This window comes from Cryptomeria japonica, chromosome 10, assembly GCF_030272615.1.
Source record: "Cryptomeria japonica chromosome 10, Sugi_1.0, whole genome shotgun sequence".
Taxonomy (NCBI): Eukaryota; Viridiplantae; Streptophyta; class Pinopsida; order Cupressales; family Cupressaceae; genus Cryptomeria; species Cryptomeria japonica.
Window position 1 is genome coordinate 839383235 of NC_081414.1, and position 19535 is coordinate 839402769.

At 31.7% G+C, this 19535-nt stretch overlaps 1 protein-coding gene across 1 annotated transcript in view; it reads left to right on the forward strand.

Annotated features, from left to right (window-relative positions):
- The first annotated feature begins 4815 nt into the window (after nt 1-4815).
- LOC131053404 (uncharacterized) overlaps nt 4816-19535 on the forward strand; it is a 44643-nt gene continuing 29923 nt past the window's right edge. Inside the window, exons 1-3 of the mRNA XM_059213026.1 lie at nt 4816-5147; nt 5234-5353; nt 5436-5734. Coding sequence (XP_059069009.1) covers nt 4881-5147; nt 5234-5353; nt 5436-5734 — 686 coding nt within the window. The 5' untranslated portion in view covers nt 4816-4880. The remainder of the gene's footprint in view (nt 5148-5233; nt 5354-5435; nt 5735-19535) is intronic.

Below are 19535 nucleotides of genomic sequence, written 5' to 3' on the forward strand. Positions count from 1 at the left end.
GGGATCACCTTATAGTCACAATACCTTACATCCCTAGATATTTGGAAAAAAGTTGATAGGACAGGTTTGAATCACATCGGTCCTAGATTTTTCTTCTTGAATTTTGGGATCATATTTTGGCGGTATTATAATGTTTACATCTAGATTTTTGTGAAGACATATCAATTATAGGTTGGCCTTTGATCTAAATTAACTTAGGGGTTCATATATAAATCCTTTCCTTTCCTCATTTGAAGGATCCATCTACTAGCATTTCAAGGAGCCTCTTATGAAATGAAAGTACATGTTGTGTGAAGTCTTCAATCAGAAAATAAATCATTCATCAAGTCTTCATCAACTAGTTTCATCATCAATTTAAGCTTTGTAGATATTGAAGTATAAGAGGAGATCACTGATTGTTGATTGGATTGTACCTCTCCCTTAGAGTTTGGTATGGTTTCATGTTATTTTCATATCTTTGTATGTGTTTCACAATATTCATTTTTAGATCTACATTAATTCTTTAGATCCATTATTGCATTTATGATTTGAAGCATTCTCATTATGTCCATTTAGGGTTTATACTCAAAGCATAGGGTAGAACTTTAATTCTTGCATTTTATCTCATTTAGGATCTTATACACACATAAGGTTCTAACACACACATATTTCAATCTATTTTTAGCTATTTATGAAGGTGGAAACTAACAAAATAAGGGGTTTGACAAAGGAAAATCCCTATATAGCCACCCAAATACCACTTTTCAAGCTGCAGGTGCAAGTACAAAAATCTGATGGATGCACAATTTTTGGAAAAGCTAGGGTTCGTAGCTACAGGTTCAGATCTAGAAGGAGACCCTATATCCCTAGGACTAGAGCACCCAGTGCTTTGGTCCAAGACCAGAGCGCCCAATGCCCTAGTCCTCAATACTTTTGGGTATTCTTTTGCAGTTCTGCATCTTAGGGCTTCAACAGGAAAATTTTAGAAGTCTAGCTCAGTACAGTAAGGGGAACCTAGGTGTTAGGTGCCTTGGTCTAGCTCTATTAGGCCCAGATTGTGATATCAAGTGCATACCAATATTTCCCCTTTATCTTTGTACTTTGTGTCTCAGTTTCAGTTTAGTATCTCTTTGTTATTGCAATTTACCTAGTCATTTCCTTCATCTTTCTATCTTAGTTTGTCATCATTACACATTTAGCTCATTTCCCTTTCATAGAAATAAAGTAATAGAAACCCTAGGAGTATTACTTGACTCTCTTTTACAAGAGTTAGTCAAAGTGAATGACTTCCTTAGTCTTTTTCCTATTCCAATGTGTGGAGGAAAGTGGGGTTAGGTCCTAAACTACCTGATCCCATTTTTCACCATCATAATGTATATATACATATATGTAGGAATATGAATGATAATATATAAAGAAAGAAGGGATATATGTATATGATCTAATAGAGAAATAAGGATGAAATTAATGTACTTTATTGTCCTTGATTAATAATATGCTAGAATTCCATAAATATTATATTCACTTATGTTCAATTAAATGTTTAGTACTCTATATGGATTTATTCCTTGATCCCTTTGTATAACTGAGTTTCAGATATAAATACACACATGGAAAGTACTTGGGGCTCAAAACATTGGTCTATGTTCCGGTTTTTTTTCTAATAGTAGGATTGATTATATTAGAGGCATTTAAGAAGTCTAGGTAATAATAGAATTCCATAAAATTGCAAAGGAAGTGGCCCTATATTAGACTATAAAATAAAAAGAGTTTTTTTTTAATGTATAAAGGGATATTGAAAAATAAATAATTTACTTATTCTCATTAGTTTTTGAGTTGAATTAATCAAATAAATATCCAAATCGCTCTTTAAATTGGTTGCCTCAAAAATATTAGGAACACCTATTAATGCAATATCATCTACAATTAAATGTGAGAAGAGAATCAAGATCTATTGTTGCTTTCAAATCTTAAATACTCCCATTAAATCTAATCTATGTCAAACACCTTCTCAACCCTTCAACCTAATAATTAAATATATGGTGAAAGGGGATCACCTTGTTTCAATCCTCTCAAAGGAAAAAAAAATAGAAAATGATATTTTATTTATCAAAAATAAAAATGATATTGAATTCATGTAGCCCATAACACATTCAATCTATGTTGAAAAAAAATCAAAATCAAAATCAAACAATTCTAAGAAATGACCATCAAGCCTCATCATAAACCTTGGACATGTCTTCCTTGATAAATATAGAATTTATTTAAAATTAACCATAGGATAGATAGTCTCTTAGGCAATGACTATCCCATCTAAAGTCTAAAATCATTTTATAAATCCCTCTTGTTTTGTTCATATCAAAGAATGTAAAATCTACTTTAGATGACTAGCCATCAATTTCATAATTATCTCATAAGTAACATTACAAAGAGCTATAAGGTAAAAGAAATTAAAAGAGTTTTCTCTTACTTTCTTAGGAACCAAACCTGATAAAATGTAATGGATTTCTTTAAGCATTTACTAATGGTTTTGAGATTCACAACCCATATCCAAAAGATCATTCTTTGAAATGACCCAAAATTATTAAAAGTCTCAATTTGGAATCTAGATAGACTAGGATCCTTCTCTTTCTTCATTTGAGGATGACATCTTCCAACATTTAAAGAGTAATGAGTTCCAGTAGTTGATAATTCAGTCTAATAGTAACCAATGAAGAGAAATAATCTAAAATAAGCCTTTCCTCCTACCCTTATGCATGACGACCCTACTTAAATGAAGAAGAGAAATGAAAAACAACTTGTTTAGTAATTTCCTAAGATGAAGAAAAATGAATACCTTGAGAGGAGACAATATAGGAAATAACATTACATTGTCTCATATCCTCAAGTAAACTATAAAAAAAGTAGGTTTTTCGATCAACCTTCTAGAGTCGTGTGATCCTATAATTGTACTTTCAGAAAATATTTTCATCTAACCACCATTCATGAAGCTTCCTAGAAATGGGTAACTCCTAAAATTGTTCTTATTCATTCCATGTTCTTTTATTTAAAATGTGATTGCGTTCAAAATTTCTTACACTTGTCTTTTTTGCCAAAAAAACTTACAAAAACTAATTTTTTTCTATTATTTATTTTCAAACATAACAAATTGAAGCCTTTTAAAAATAAAATACATTGCAGTGCAAAAGGAGGGATTTCCTTAAAATAACCAATTCTCCATATTTTCCTTAATTTATGCATGATGAAGCCACATTAATATAAATATGAATGTTAATTATTTAGGAAAGCAAGAAAGAGATGAAGAAAATTTACTAGGCCAATGATTAGAGCCATGCCATTTAAATTTTTTAAATGTAGTTATCAAATTAATCCTTCAATATAATAATTTTAACAGCTTGTCAAAATGTATTGAAATAGAAAATGAATAATATCATTTATTATTCCAAGTATAAATTCGTACACTTGGTATAATATCCACAAGATTAAAAAATAAACATTTTCACAAAATAGACTTGAAGATGAATCAAGTCTACTTAAAACCCCACATTTTTCATAAATAAGAAAATAGAAATGAAGTCTCTAGTCAAAATCCAAGTTACGTAAGTAACTATAAAATGAAAAGTTAAATATGTGACCACAAAATACCTTTCCCCAAAATTTTGGTGTATAAACATTGGAGAAAAAAACTTGATCACCAAAGTCAAACCTATACTTACTAAATACAATTAGTTCTTAGGTGTTAACAAAGAGAAATGTATAATTTGATGAGGGTCTCAATAACAAGACAATCCACCTATATACCATTTCACACCCATATATTGACATTGACTACATTTCCAAAGTAAAATAGAGATAGCCAACATTATCTCAATAGAAACTTTGTGCTATTAATGAGAAATACTACCATGTTTACGAATTTGGATGAGATCTTGGATAGTCTTTTAGTGAGGGAAGTTGTCCAAACCTTTAGCATTTCATGAGATTTGGGGAGTTGCCCAAATCCCTACAAAATCAATCATTAACATCAATTACACATATTGAATATTTGAAATTTTAATATAAATATAATATATAATTTAATATTTAAATTACTTATATTTATTATATTCTTATTATTCCTATCCAACTCTTAAATCCAAACCAATAATTTATTTAATTAGTTTTTGTTCAATTAATTTTAATATTTATGTGAAAGATGATGTAATTGCTTACATACATGAATAAAAATAAATAAATAAATGATTATTATTATTACATAGTGGGTAGGGTATTAATAAAAGAATTATAATAATCAATGATCAATGGGCAATGTTTAATAGATCAAAGTCAGATGATGAGTTGGTGAAAGATTACAATCATATAAAATATAAATATTATATTAATTGTAATAAAAATAAATAAATAAATTGTTATTATTATTGCATAGTGGGTAGGGTATTAATAAAAGAATAATAATAAGCCATGATCAATGGGCAATGTTGATTAGACCAATATGAGATGATGAGTTGGTCAAAGATGACAATCATATAAAATATAGATATTATACTAATTCTACAGTGTTTGTCGTTAATTGGTGAATATTTTAGCTACATAAAGAGGACATTTTTCTACGTTTTTTTTAACAAACGACTTAATAATTCTGATTTTGAAAAGGATGTCCCCATATAATAATAATAAATTTGGGAAGGTAACGTGCAGCTGCCGAGCGAAAGCGATGTTTTCATCCATTTCGAAGAGTTCGTGTTTCATTGGGTCCGTCGATAGCGCTCTCCTTACCTAATTCTACTGCAAGTGGTGAGTGTTCACATGGCAGCCATCTGGAATGGAAATTGCTTTGAAAAAGATTGGCTTCAAATATGCACATTAACATGCCCCCCTTCATTGTACTCTGATAATTTTGTATGCAATCAACGGCAGACATGGGTAACGCTTGCCAGTGTTGCGCTTCTCGTCCTTCTGTCCTGAGCCCTCCTCATGATGAAGGATCCTCTCTGCCTTCGCCGCCACCTCAGCCACTCATAATACCTTCCTCGCCTCTTCCAATACTAACTACATCTTCGCCGCCTCTTTCCATTGACTCCCTCATTCAGAGCATCAAGCAAGTTAATCCGACTGATGAAATAGATTCTCTCTTGAACTTCATTGAAGATCGGCTACGGAGGATCAAGGTAAACAGCTGCAACCATTTATAAAATATTGTCTGTTGATTTATCGATCAATGTTTGGCTGACGAGGTGTGTGTTTACAATTGCAGGACACGCCAGAAAAAGCGTCTACCTCCTCTTCTCTGTTGGATTCTGTAACCTCCACTACAACTCTGGCTGCTAAAGTTGTAGATACTATTACAACAGAGGCTGAAAAGCTAGCAAGCACGGTATGGTTTGTAGTTTGCTCCAAAGCGTCAGTTGAATTGTAGGAATTGAATATTATAATTGACAATAACTTTGTGTTGTCAGGATATGGTTAAGGAAATGGGAAGGTTAGCATTGAGTGGGCTGAATATGGTGGGAGAAGCCCACTTGTTGTTGTTAGGATTGTCTGTAGCGGCACATGCACTGGAGAGATGTGTGACTATGAAATCTAATGATAAAGATTGTATCGACCTTTTGCAAGCAATTGCTTTCCTTGCAAAAGATCTGAAGCAATTCAAGGAAGCGATGCCTGGAGAGAGCGAAAGACTAAGCCAAGCAGTTCAGATGATAGTGGAGGGCGCAATCATATGTTGCGACTACATCAACAAGGGAGGAGTCTCCAGGTTTGGCACACTCAACCCATTTATTTGTGTGAGCATAAAGCATTTAATTTAATTTGACTTAGATAAAGCTGGGCCTGAGAAGGGGCAATGGCACTCAGACTAATAACAGATTTTTTAGATGTTAGTTTTACGGGAGCCTTGGGTCAGTTTTATATTAGATTGCGTTTGTTTGTAGATTTTGTAATGTATTAGTTTTTTGCAGTTCTGTTATTTTTCTTTTCTATGTTTTGTTTCAATATTAAAAATTTAAAGTTCAAGAAGAGAATATATATAGAACTGCATAACCTAAAACATGAAATGATTGTTTGCATATTTAATGGTAGGAGTTCGAACTAGAATAATTTGTGTCATGATTGTGAGATATAAGTAATATGACAATGCTATATAAGTATATTATTATCATGAATAAAATCAATTCAGTTTGCTTCTCTATTATAATATCAGAAGAGCCCTTTGCAAATAAGCCTGTGACTGTGGGCTTAGTGAATCGTATGAGTTGTTAAGTTTGTGAGGTCTATGTTGTAGTTTGGGGCTGTCGAGTGCTGAAAATTTGGGTCTGCCGAATGTTGAAACTTATTGCATCCTTGCCATTTGAGGCACTACGAATGATTATTTAGATTGCATAGGTTGGTGTGGTTTTCCACAGTATGGGAGGAAGAGCATTCTAAGGATTTGTTAGAATATGCTCTGGTTCGTGTACCGAGGATTTATACACGGTGAGATTGAATCATATATAATGTCCGTAATTAAGACGTTTTTTCCATAAGTCTTTTCTTTGTTTTTTTTTCGTTCAAATCCAGCTTTATCTTTCATTTGTTTCTCATTGGATTTGGTGCTTGTTACAGGGTACCGAAAAAGGAATTTGTTTTAGCTTTTTCATGTTAGGGAAGTTTATCAGTAGTGGATATAGTTTCAATAGTGGATAGGTTTTTGTCAACCCAATCTCTCAATATCTAATTTTAAATTAGTCAGATAAATGATAACGGAAAGTTAATTAATAAATTTCACATGTAGCTGATCATTTTTTTGATTTTGTGACTTTTTTAACCTTTTTTGATCTATAATTAATCCATTTGTGCACCACTATTAGAACCTTGGTGCACAACTACTGGGACGTTTGTTCACAATTACTGACAATTTTGAGTTGATGTTTATTGGAACATCTGTAAGTATGTATCGGACGACATTTTGAAAGGTGTATTGTTTGACCCTTGTGCATGTATGGTTACTATCCAGAAGTCTGAACCTTAGTTATAAACAGTTAAATCGCATATCAAGACAACCAAAAAAAATTGTACAATTTAAGAATTCAGAAACACAAATTAACTATATCCACTACTGATACTCTTCCATCTTAAAAAATTAAAATTTTATCTAATCTTTATTATTAGCCCACCTGAATCGCATGATGTCTCACACCGGTTAAATTATTTGGATTATTTACCGGTCAAATTATTCGGATTATTTACCGGTTTTGTCTCCCCGCTGGTTAAAAGTTATACGTTGTACGTTTACAGAGTATGCAATGCCCACCATGGCTGCTCCAATGCTCAGAAGATCAACCTTTCCACTAATTGCAGCTTATGGATGAGGCTTAGATGATGATGACCATGGTGATGAGAAGCCCAATTTAAGAGCAAAATCTTTAATTCTGGTAAAATTCTGGTGTCTCATCATCGTTTTCAGTGGCACCTGCCGGAGGAATATCTCCATTTTCAGATGGAATCAGACGTTTCTTTCGTTGGGCACCCAATTCACAAGAGGGATTTTCTTGGGGACTGCCTTCACGCATTTCTTGAGTGATTCTGCAGACATTTTCATATTTGATGTAGAATGAGTATCCCTTGCATTCATGTTCTGTACTGCTGGATATGTGATTAGGGAGACCTAGTTATCGCTTGGGTTTATGCCAAGCAATCAGACAAGACAGAAATGATCCCTCTCCAGAATCCTGCAGCCTAAACTCCACTGCAATTTTGTTAGAAATTTATGGAAATGAACGTTTGCACAAAAAATTGAACAGCAAATATTTAATACGTCCTTTGTATTTTAGTAAAATTTTACAATTCCCAGAATATAAAGTTTCTGCTACTAGAAAGAACATTTAACTGGGTCTCACCAAAATTGCCCTATTACGATTTGCTAGGGCCACTAAAGCTTGTGTTCACTGAGATTATCCCATAAAATTCACCGACGCTACGTAATCTTGGTGGAGATTTACAAGCATCAAAATATCCTACTCAAAAAATTTAATGAGCACCCTACTAAGGATTTAATACTTGTGGGCGTTAATTTTAGCAGCAGCAGTCTTCTTGGGTGACTTGTTTTTCGTAGAATCACTAATTTTAGCGACATTGATGCACCGAGATTTGTTATAAGGCTTGCAATTGGACTTAAAAGTTAAGTTGTAGGGTTCGCTCCCCTAGATCTCTGGTATTGGTTTGGTTCTGTCTTGGTTTGGTCCGCTTGTGGTTCAGATAGGGTCCGTGATTCACAGGCTTGGTTCGGACCAGGTCGAATCCAAGAGGACCCAGGTTGAACTCAGGGGTCTGGTGGTCGAAAAATGGTGTTTTGTTTGCAATTTTTTTTTCTTTTTTGGTTGAAATCCACCACATAAAAAGTTAAAATATAACCCTAGAAGTGAGTTTTAAAACATTAACTTGGCTCATTTCATACAAGCAAAGGGAAACGAAGATGTAGGATATAGAGTCAGAGCATACTAATTTGGATGCTTTCACTTTTCAGCTTGTTGCATTTGATGACTGAGATAGCGAGCAAACTTGTAGTGCAAGTGGCATTGGCATTGGTATTGGTTCATCTAATGCCAATGTCAATGATGAGTAGGAGGAGAATGAGGATGATGAATTAGAGAATCCATTTTATGATCAAACTTTAAATTGTTGAAAGTTGAAACAATGATACTTGAATATTTTATCATTTTGATATTAAACTTGATGTATATGATGCTGTTATGGTATGATCATGATGCTATGATTACAAGTTTATGTTGGTTTTGTTGTTTATATGATGCTATGTGACATGCTAATCTTAATTCATGCTTATATATATATGTATATATTTTACATGTTTTTGTACTAACAAACCCAAACGAACCAAAACCCTTTTTCAAAATTTTGCTGTATCGACATACCGGCTCTTCCAACCCGAACCGGCAACTTAGACTTAAACGAGTTATTGATTCTGGTCAGCACTCCTGCTTCAGTCAGTTTCTTAAGACCAGTTAACAGAATTTTGAAATTTTGTCTGTAAATGAGGCCCATGTTTCATTTCAATGAACCTGGTAATATCCTTCTGGCTAGACCCACTCCTCTCCTTCAGCCGACAAATTGCCTCTACAATCATCTGTAAAACTAATAAAAAATTTTCTGAGTAAATAAATGCACAAGTCTATATATATAACTATAATGGCATTTCACAGAAGTACTCATATAAAATAAGACGATAAGGAGGATGACTTGGAGAAGCCTTAAGCTTCTTTGCCTCCTTCGACTTGCTCCCCATTATGGCCCAGCTTCTACAGAGAAGTTAATATTTTCTCTATAGAAACTGAAAGCTTGCTGAATTAAAAAATTATAGCTATCTAGCTCTTAAAATAAATAAATAAGAATGAAAGGGAAACTTTTTAAGGTTGAAGGGTAGCATATAAGAATGCAGGTGCTAGGTGTTCCACTTGTAAGTTTTGATCCGGATTGATGCCAGTGAGAATATCTGAACCATCACTGAAGATACGATAAACCCATCATAGATTGTTAGTTTTGGACAATCAAGTCGCTTAGAGAATTGCTATTTCGCATTTTTGGAAAGGCTGGCCATAATGTTTAATCTAGAGAGAAAATGTATGCACAACTGGTAGAGCTTATCTATGCAATATGTTGGAGATTGGATTTCAGTTGAAATAAATCTCATAAAATGTTAAGTCGTTTATGTGCTTTATTTTGACTATTTCAGTACCGGAAGTAACAGTTGAATTCTATAATAGACGGTAAGGTGTGAAGGTAAAGCATTATTGTATGCAGTAATGGATGATAGTCAAATATTCGTCAATCGTTTCCATTTTTGAAGAGTCTTTAATCACTTTCTTTTTTGGTAAAAGCCCTAGTTTTAGGTATGGATCTCATGGATGTTATAGAAGAAGGTAGGTGCAGTTACTCCGCTTATCGTATTCTATTAATTAATTTGGTTCTCTAGGCTGTTCCAGCTTTTGCAGATTTCATTTTGTCCATAATGATCGCCCAAATTATCTAGGATATTATAGAAGAAGATACCGTTATGTTTATGGAGAATAATTAATTCCTGCCTAATTTTTGGCATTTTTTTTAGTTATGATTGTTGATTGTGTTACATACAATTTATTAAAACCGCGACCGGAAAATCTTTGTAGACCACCATTTTTGAAGCCATTAGTACCAGAATAAAGAGTGAGTAGTCTCGGATTGAACAATAGAAAAATGAAGTGATTTGGCTAATATGGGTGTATTTATTTATTATAGTTTTGAATCTTTTGAGAGTAGAGGAGGCAGTTAGTAATCTCTGGCCAAACATTTCGTCAGGGCTTCACTTATTCGTGTTAAACAACTCCGCCCAATTAAGGTAAGCCAACGTTGATTCACCTATTCTTATTCATCTCAACATTGGCATTCCACGTGCCAACTCTATTTATATTAGAATTATTCTTACTTTGCCTTAGTCATTTTTCCACCTGACACGTCTATTTTTATCCACCTCAAAATGGAAAGGCGTTATTTTCAACCCTTCAAATTTTCCTCCTCCAAGAGGACCTCACACTAGAATTGTGTTGTTTGCTTGTCACATTACTAATTGTGTTGAGTTTGCTTGTCACATTACTAAACTTTTATGGGTGTAAAGTTTGGGCTAGTGATGTATACTAGGTTAAAAATGGAGGTAATAGAGAACTAAAAATTATTTAAGTAATTTAAAATTTAAAATATTAGTTTCATATGTACATTTTTATCAGAAATATCGATAATAATCAAAATGATTAGTTATATATAAAAATTATAAAATTTGGAGAATTATTGTTGATCTAAGATGGTGATAGAGGAAAAGTTAAGTAGGAGGAAGAACATGAAGATGAAACAAAACAAGTGAATGAGTTAATGAGACTAAATTAACATGCAAGATTGTCTAGATAGTAATAGAGAAATTTAAAAAGTATGTGAGAAAAATTCTAGACATCCATATGGATAAAATGATTTGGATGAAAGAACGCATACCATATCAAATAATTTAATCCACTTGAACCATTTTGAAGGGCCTATGTAAAAGAAAAAATTATTGATTTTTGTTTCTATTTTCTAAGAGTTCCATATTATACTTTCCAATAGTTTCACGTTTTAGTTTTATGACAAGTTTAGACATTACTTTCATTCGTTTAGATTTTTATCGTTGCCATTCTAGATTTCTATATTAGTTCAGCAAAGGTCCATACATGATGATACTATACTGAGATTATGGTGATAGAAAATTGCAAACCTTGGATTATGTTTTGACTGAAGCTCATATAGACTGCCTTGGATTTGAATTTAAAACTTTTTGATAATATGTGTTAATATCACTACATATAGGCCAAGAAAAAATTTGAAGGACAATGGGATTCTACCATAATTACCAAAAATATGATACCAAATGATAGAGGAACTTGGCTACTATACAATATTAGAGTAAATCCATCTTACTAGAGATATTCACAAGATGCCACTTGTTAATCAAAGTAGATATAGATATAGTAATACATTATCCCTCGACCATTGGTATACATTTAAATACGAAGCAAAGCACGAGGGTTTGTTTTCTTTTGAAGAGAATCTCTCTTTTATCAAAATTTGTTTATTTTTTTAGTTTCCTTGTTTTAAGAACCCTCAAAAATTTGTTTCTTGTTTTTATAAATCTATTAAATAATATAATGCTAAGAGTGAAAGATTTCCATTTAGGACTCACTCATTTAAATATATTTTCTTTAATTTACATTTTCTTAATCTATTAAATAACATAAGTAATACAAGAGACTCATAGCGTTAAGTTGCTGCCCAAAGTGTATATAGATAGAGGGGAAGAAGAGGAGGGAAAGAAATAGATAGAGGGATAGAGAGAAATCGATGGAGAAGTAAAAATATAGAGATAGATATAAGAAGATAGACAAATAGAAAGAAAGAGGTAGAGAGAGTTGAAGAGATAGATATGCATATGGGGAGAAAGAAAGAGGTAGAGAGAGTTGAAGAGATAGATACACATATGGGGAGAGGGGGAGAGATATAGGAAGAGATAGATAGATATAGAGGGAGAGGGGAGAAATAAAAAAATACATATGATGATGAAATTATGATTATTTTAACTACTTAAGACTTGAGACTTGATACAACATGATGCAAGACAATAGGTGTCAAACTGACCTAGTGGAAGAACTAGGTTGTTAATATAAGAACCACCAATATGACATGCAAAATATTAATTTTGAACTCTTTAGTGCTCTTTGTGATAGATAACTTGTCTTAAAAAGATGAATGGGTAGGATCCTTTGCTTTATTAAAAACATCCTAGAGTGATGTCTATTTTTAAATGTAGGCTTACAATTTTAAAGTTTTGATGTAAGAGTTAGTGAGTTATAGTTAGAAGAGAATCAAATTGGAACTATTAGTAAATGAAAATTTTGTAAAAGTGAACCAGTCAATCACATATGACTTAAAATTGAGTTAAGAATCAACTCCCAACCTTGTTCTAGTAAAGGCCTTGATATGCTAGAATATGAAAATTGTTTGAATGATGGTTAAATTTTATTTTTGAATGTCAAAATAAAAAATGTGAGGTTAAGTAAACCAAATCAATATCCTTTTCAATAAAACTTTAATATCATAAATATTGTCCACAAAATTTAATATTATAAGAAATGATAAAACTAGAAAATCTTAATATATTTATAAAAATAAACACCCTTTAATTTCAACACTAAAGTAAAAAATAATAATTTTATTATTCAAAAATAGGAAAAACATTGATTATTTATCTCTTGTTAAAAAAATTAATAAACAAACAAAAATTCATTATTAAAAAACATTAGGAAAAATTATTAAATCAAATAGTAGTAAAAACAATTAATTAAAATAAAATTTAAATATAATAAATATTAATTAATTAAAATTCGAAACTTAATACATTTGACTTATAATTTAAAATTCAAAATCAAACACATATACCAATTAATTTTAATTAGTAAAAATTCAAAACCCCTTTCATATTTTATTTACCTAATATTATTATACAAAACTATAAATTAATAAACTTAGTTATTTTTTATTTTAAAATAGTAATTCCTGCTCATAGGAGCATCGGGATATGCCGAAATTGGAAGTTTTCATTGCACCCTCTTAATTTTACAGGACAATTGTAAGGCTTTCGTGGGGGCTTATATTTGTTTGTGTTTTTGAAGTAAGACGGCGAAGGGTTTAATAAATTAAAGAGCTTTCTTATCAACATTTAAAACAATAGCGCTTGCACCAAAACAAAGGTGCAGAGGTTACGCCGAAATTAAAATATAGTTATAGAATATGTTGGAGAGTTTAGAAAAAGGTATAGCCATTGACTTCAAAAAAGTCACCCTTAATGTACATGATTGAATGTAAATGTTTCAAAAACATATTAATATTATATACTTTAGGACTATCAATTTTGAAAATTCCATGATCTTGTTGTGTGAAGACTATGCACTTATTTTAAAATTTCAATTCTAACTACATATCTCCAATAATGGTTGTTGTATAGGATTGCATTTTTAAGTACTATTTAACTTAAGAATAACTCAGAAAGATCACTATACTTGAAATTGAGACTTAGAGACAAACTTCTTGGATTCTATCCTATATTGATTAAATATAAACACTATTTTTTATAATCTTAAATAGTGAAAGCATTATAATCCCTTAGCCCTTAGCAAGTGTTATATAAGGTTAGAGTAAAACAAAATAACCTTGAAGTAAAAAGTTAAAAGTAAATAATATAAATATAACAAAATGATTCTTAAATAGTCTTGAATATAATCTTTAAATAAATAAAATAAACACAAATTTTCCAACAAATTAAATAAAATTTAAAGTAAGTAATATAAATATAAAAAAATTAGACAATATGCAAAATCATGCAACTCACTAAAATGACAATTACAGACACCAAAATTTCATTTCCATTGGTTTTAACAAGAATTTAACTTGCAAAAATCGCAAAGAATAACTCAAATACAATATATAATAATAAATGTATTTATAATATAAATTTCAGATAAATTAAATATATAATATGAATTGCTTTTCAAATTACATTTTATAAAGAAATTTTATTATTGACCATTAAAATATTATAACATAAAATTTATTATTTATATATTGTAATTTTTATATGTCATAAAAATATTATTAAAATCTTAAAAACAAAAATAATGTTTAAAAAATTTAAATATATAATTAGTTTATATATTATATTTATTTTTTATATTAAAATTATAATATATTTTTAATTAAATATTTAAATTTATGAAAAACCGAAATGTCTCCATTAATTATTGATTAAAAAACTAAACCATCATGTATGATTTATGGGCTAAATGAAAGCAAAAACTAAATATAATTTTGCACGTGAAAAGTGGTTCCTTAGTGAATGAAGATATTTGGTAATAGACAGAAGATAAAAATATTTACAAATATTTTAGCTCAGCTAAGTAAATTAAATGTGGGATTTTGTAGCCACATATCTCTTTGCTCTTAGTAGGCATATTGGCATGGCAAGTTCCCATCTTTACAAAAGGTTGTAAACGTATTGGCGTGGCAAAGCATCACGTGTCGGTTTATTAAATGAATGCAATAATCTTCATTTATTTAGTGGATAGGAATTTATGGGAGCGTGAGACAAATCAAAGCGGCAAATTTACGGGAGCATGACTTTTTTTGCAAGAAGCGTGAGACACTTTCGGTGGGCTATGCCCACGTTAAATAGGCAATGTCTACCCAGCCCATACGATGCACTGACATGCAGGTATGCAGTTATATATATGCAATATGTAATGTATGGATAACATGTAATGTATGCATAAGATGTGGTAGACTTTGCCATGTAGTTATATGTATGTGTAACATGTAATGTATGTATAACATGTATTGTATGCATAAGGTGTTGGTGCATCATAGGGGCTGGATAGACGTGGCCTGTTAGATAGCCTATCGGCTAATTAAGGCTACTGAATTAAATTTGTCCACAAGTTTAAGAAAATGGTTTCACCGCTGTCCACTTGGCAGAAGTATGGGTGGAGATGAGAGAAAGTTGTGTATTTCACTTTTGCTACATTGAATTATGAATGACCATGTGAGAACATGGAATATGATGTGGCCGTCAAAGTTGGGATAAGAGAATGTGAAAAATGAAATACCGACAACGCCTAAGTACAAGATATGTGGCATGAGACGTTTCGTGCTATGGTATTTAACCACTGGAAACTGTCAGTTGAAGGTTTAGCGGGGTGTGTGAAATATTAAAATGATTTGATATAAATAGTACATTATATAAAGATATTTTTTATTGTGATGACGGGACAAAAGAGATAAATTTTGTATTTTTTTGTTGACAAAAATTTAGACCAATCACATTATAAATAAATTATTGGTAAAATAATTTTTGTTAAAAAACTTGCATGTTAACTTTGAAAGAATTAAAATTTATTTTAGTTTTAAAAATTGATTGGTAGAAAGGACATGTAATGTATGTATAACATGTATTGTATGCATAAGATGTCGGTGCATCATAGGGTTGGATAGACGTTGCCCGTTAAATAGCCTATCCGCTAATTAAGGCTACCAAATTAAATTTGTCACTTCTTCCAAATTGAAGATAAATGAACCTTCTTGATAGATGCCCTAGTATGAACACCTCCTTGGCCTAAAGGTTTCCAAATAGCTGCGATCACACTTAAGTGTGAAATCAAAGCTCCACCCTTCTTGGTTGCAACTTAAGGTTCTCGAGCATAGGTTTGCTTTAGGGTTTTATGTTTTTGATTGATCATTATCACAACCACTTAGTGACCAATTGCCACTCATGAACAAAACAAAAATTAAGTAGACAAACATTAATTCTTAAGCAGTTTCCTAATTTGTTCCTTTCTCCATTTATGACAACATGAGTTTAATTCACAGTAATGCCTTAGTTGTAAGAAGGTAAGATGGGTTATAGAGGTACCAACTCTCTTGTACTCTTACTATTCATAAGTTTATCATTCATGCAACGACTCTACTATTTCTACAATGTTTATGTGCTTTGTTATACTGATATGCCAATTGCATTTTTTAGTACTGAAAAACTACTCTTGCCCACCTTCCCTTCTTCCAACTAAGGAGAAATTTAATCATTTTATCATACAAGATTAATCTCAAAATTCTAGGTCAGCTTCTCAACTAAAAATAGTACTCATCTCCCATGTTTCATAATGTCTTAGTTAACATGGATTCTGAATTGCTCATTCATTATCTTCTTGGATAAACTTAAGTATTAATACATCTTAATGGTTCAAGTGTCTAAATGAAAATCCCAATTGGGTTCCCTTAATACAAGACTATAAGGACCAATTTAACTTTTAAGGCAACTATTTTTCCCATTTAATTTATGAATTAAATTTTGCGATACTGAAAATGTATAGTCAGACTGTAATACACAACCATACTGTAATACACAGCCATATGCAATATACAACCATATTGTACTTAGCAAGTAATAATTTATCTACTGATAAAAAGTTACTCTCAATTGCATTATTTTCTAGATTCGATCGATTTTGAAATTTAATTGAGTATGAATATTCCAAACTGCTCATATTGTTTTTGTATATATCAAGCAATATTATATCAGCACTATAAAATTGCCCTTGCCCCCTTTTTTTACATTTGAATTAATCTGACTGCCACTTGAAGAAATATTTTCTAATCGTTAAGGTAGCTAATCACAGCTATGAATCTTCTCCATTTTGATTTAATTATGAAACAGATTAATTGTGATACAGGTTTCACAAAGAGTTCAAGTTTTCTTGGATGTAAACATCGCTATTTCTGAGCGGTGTATATATATATATACACACCCATTTTTCTTGGTATGTGGTTTCATACTTGATCTTGCCTTCTTAGCTAAGGCTACAAGGCTTTTTAAAAAAAATAGTAATGAGAGCTTAAACCAGAACTACGACTTAATCTTACTGCACTTCAAAAGAACTTTATCAGTTGAAAGAAGAAAGACACCCTAACTAGTACGATATGACAACTGCATTCAAATAGCATAGATATCCTTCCTTTCTCAATTAAGAACAGAATAAGAGAGAGCTTTCAAATTTGATATGCACAATGTAAGTATAGAAAGAACAACATTCTACTAGTTTCTTCTATATAACCCTTTCTTATTTTCTTGGCCCAATTTGGAAAGAAAAATATATATGCTCAAGCTGTTAGGGTTTAGAGAATATATCATGACTTGGATAACGAGGAAATAAGCAACTGAAGATATCCTGTATAACAACTCTCCACAGTGAACCCTCTGGTTCCCATGTTTGAAGAGAGCCTATGTCTTTTTAATTTTGCAAAACCAAAATGAGTTTCCAGTCATAATTCTTGCTGTTTTGCTAAGGAGGGGGAAATGATTTTTGCAGAGCATAAATATCGTATAAACTTAATGAAAAATATACGTCGCTCTTCCAAGAGAAAAACAAGATCTCTTCCCAAAGTCACACAATTTTCCTGTCTTTTTAGCTTGAAGAAGAAGCTATTATTCATGCCAAAATGAATTCCTTCCCAACTCTTCTAGAAGGATCAATTACTCAACATTTGATTGCGATATAATGTTTTTGGCATTAAAAGTTCACTTTGAGGCATCAGCGGTTATGACATACCCTTTTAGTAGGCCCCTCCAATTCCTTTTGGAGAGGCTGATCTCCTTGTCCAGGCCAATTTGTTTTTAACTATCGTGACCTATGAATGACATTAAATTTGCTAGCTTGGGATTTTTTTTTGGTTTTTTTGTAGTCCTCTTTTTTCTTTTTCAGTGCTAAAGAAAAGAGGTAACTTGTTGCTCTAAAATCAAGGAGTTCGAATGTCATTTAAGGTGTGATCTGATCTAGATGAAGGTGCGAAGCCTTTGCTGTTGAAAACGGAAAATTTGTTACTTCTATTGCTGAGTGTGATGTCTTAGAACTGGAAGACAAGGCGCCAAAGTAGCCTGGCAAGTCGTCTTCTTTTTTGAGTAGCTCGTCTTGGGCATGACTATAGGAGAATATTCGAGACTATAATATTCTACACTAACAACTTAAATATAGTTGGGTGGATAGAAATAGATTTGGATCTTGACAACAAGGTTTAATTAGGTTCTCAATTACAAAGGAAATTCCTACACGTAGGAAAATGAAGAAAATCTAGTGGAAAAAAATCCCCCATTTTAAGAGAAAAGAGGAAGGAAATTAGAAGAATCTATCAAGGTCAGTATCATGTATCTTGATGCCGAATTGTGACTAAAACTATTCATAGGAGTCATATCTTTAGATTGAGATGCGACCCAATGTAAATTAGATGCCAAATTCTAGATCATTAACCATAGGCTCTCAATCAAGATGTGAACCAATTTGAATTAGATGTATCATGTTGACTAGCATAATTAGGCAAATAGAGATTAGATAACCAAATGCAAGCACACACTGTCATGAGGAGATCAAATCACAGTGCATGCCATATAGCTATGCTTTCGTCCATCTTATTGTGCATCCTCAAGAAATCAAACAAGATGCTAATACATGAAAACCCGTGATGAAACCTTGTTAAAGTTTGGGTATTATAATGCCCCAAATTCCCTTAAAATTTGGAACTTTATTATGTAGCGCTTTTGATTAGCACAAACATTTTTTACAAAGTACCACTAAAATAGGAAAACAAGAGAGAGTATATGAAACACAAGGGGAAAGAAACACAAAGCATCCAAAAAGTATCTAACATGTGAGCCCTTCAACTTGCCACATGGGTACAAAGGTCTTGATCATAAATATTGATTTGTTAAGGCATTATGCCCCTCGATCTCTCAAATTGACCTTGTATAGATCATGCATGACACCAAAAACCCAAGATTATATGCAATTTTATTTAGAAAAAAAATCTCAACAAATAAAACCAAACTAGCAAAGTAAGATTAGAGCCATGTGGATACCATGAAGGAATGCACATTTCAGATTAGAAGGCTAGCATCGACAGGTTAAGAGATTTGATGAAAACATAAGACATTCACGAAATAGCTAACTAAATGGATTGATTAAAATTAGCTTAGGAAGAGGTATATATATATATATATATATATATATATATATATATATATATATATATATATATATATATATATATATATATATATATATATATATAGCAAAGAGCACTGCCAACTAGAATAACAAGTGATATCTAGATATATGGGCATGTTATCTCATGCAAGATTGCACACCTAGGCAACCATATCCTAGCAAGATATTTACAACTAGAAAACTTATCAAAGAGGAATATTCTACAGTAACACCTTGTAATATTGAAAAACTTAACAAATCATGCAATGGTGAAGGTGTAATATGAAGACTTAGAAATTGTAGATTTTTTTTATTGAAAGTCTTCCATATTAGAATCATAGTTTCATATTGTGACAATATTTCTTGAAAATAAATGCAAAAGGCAAAAATATAGTAGATCACTTTGAGTGAGTGACCTCTAATAAT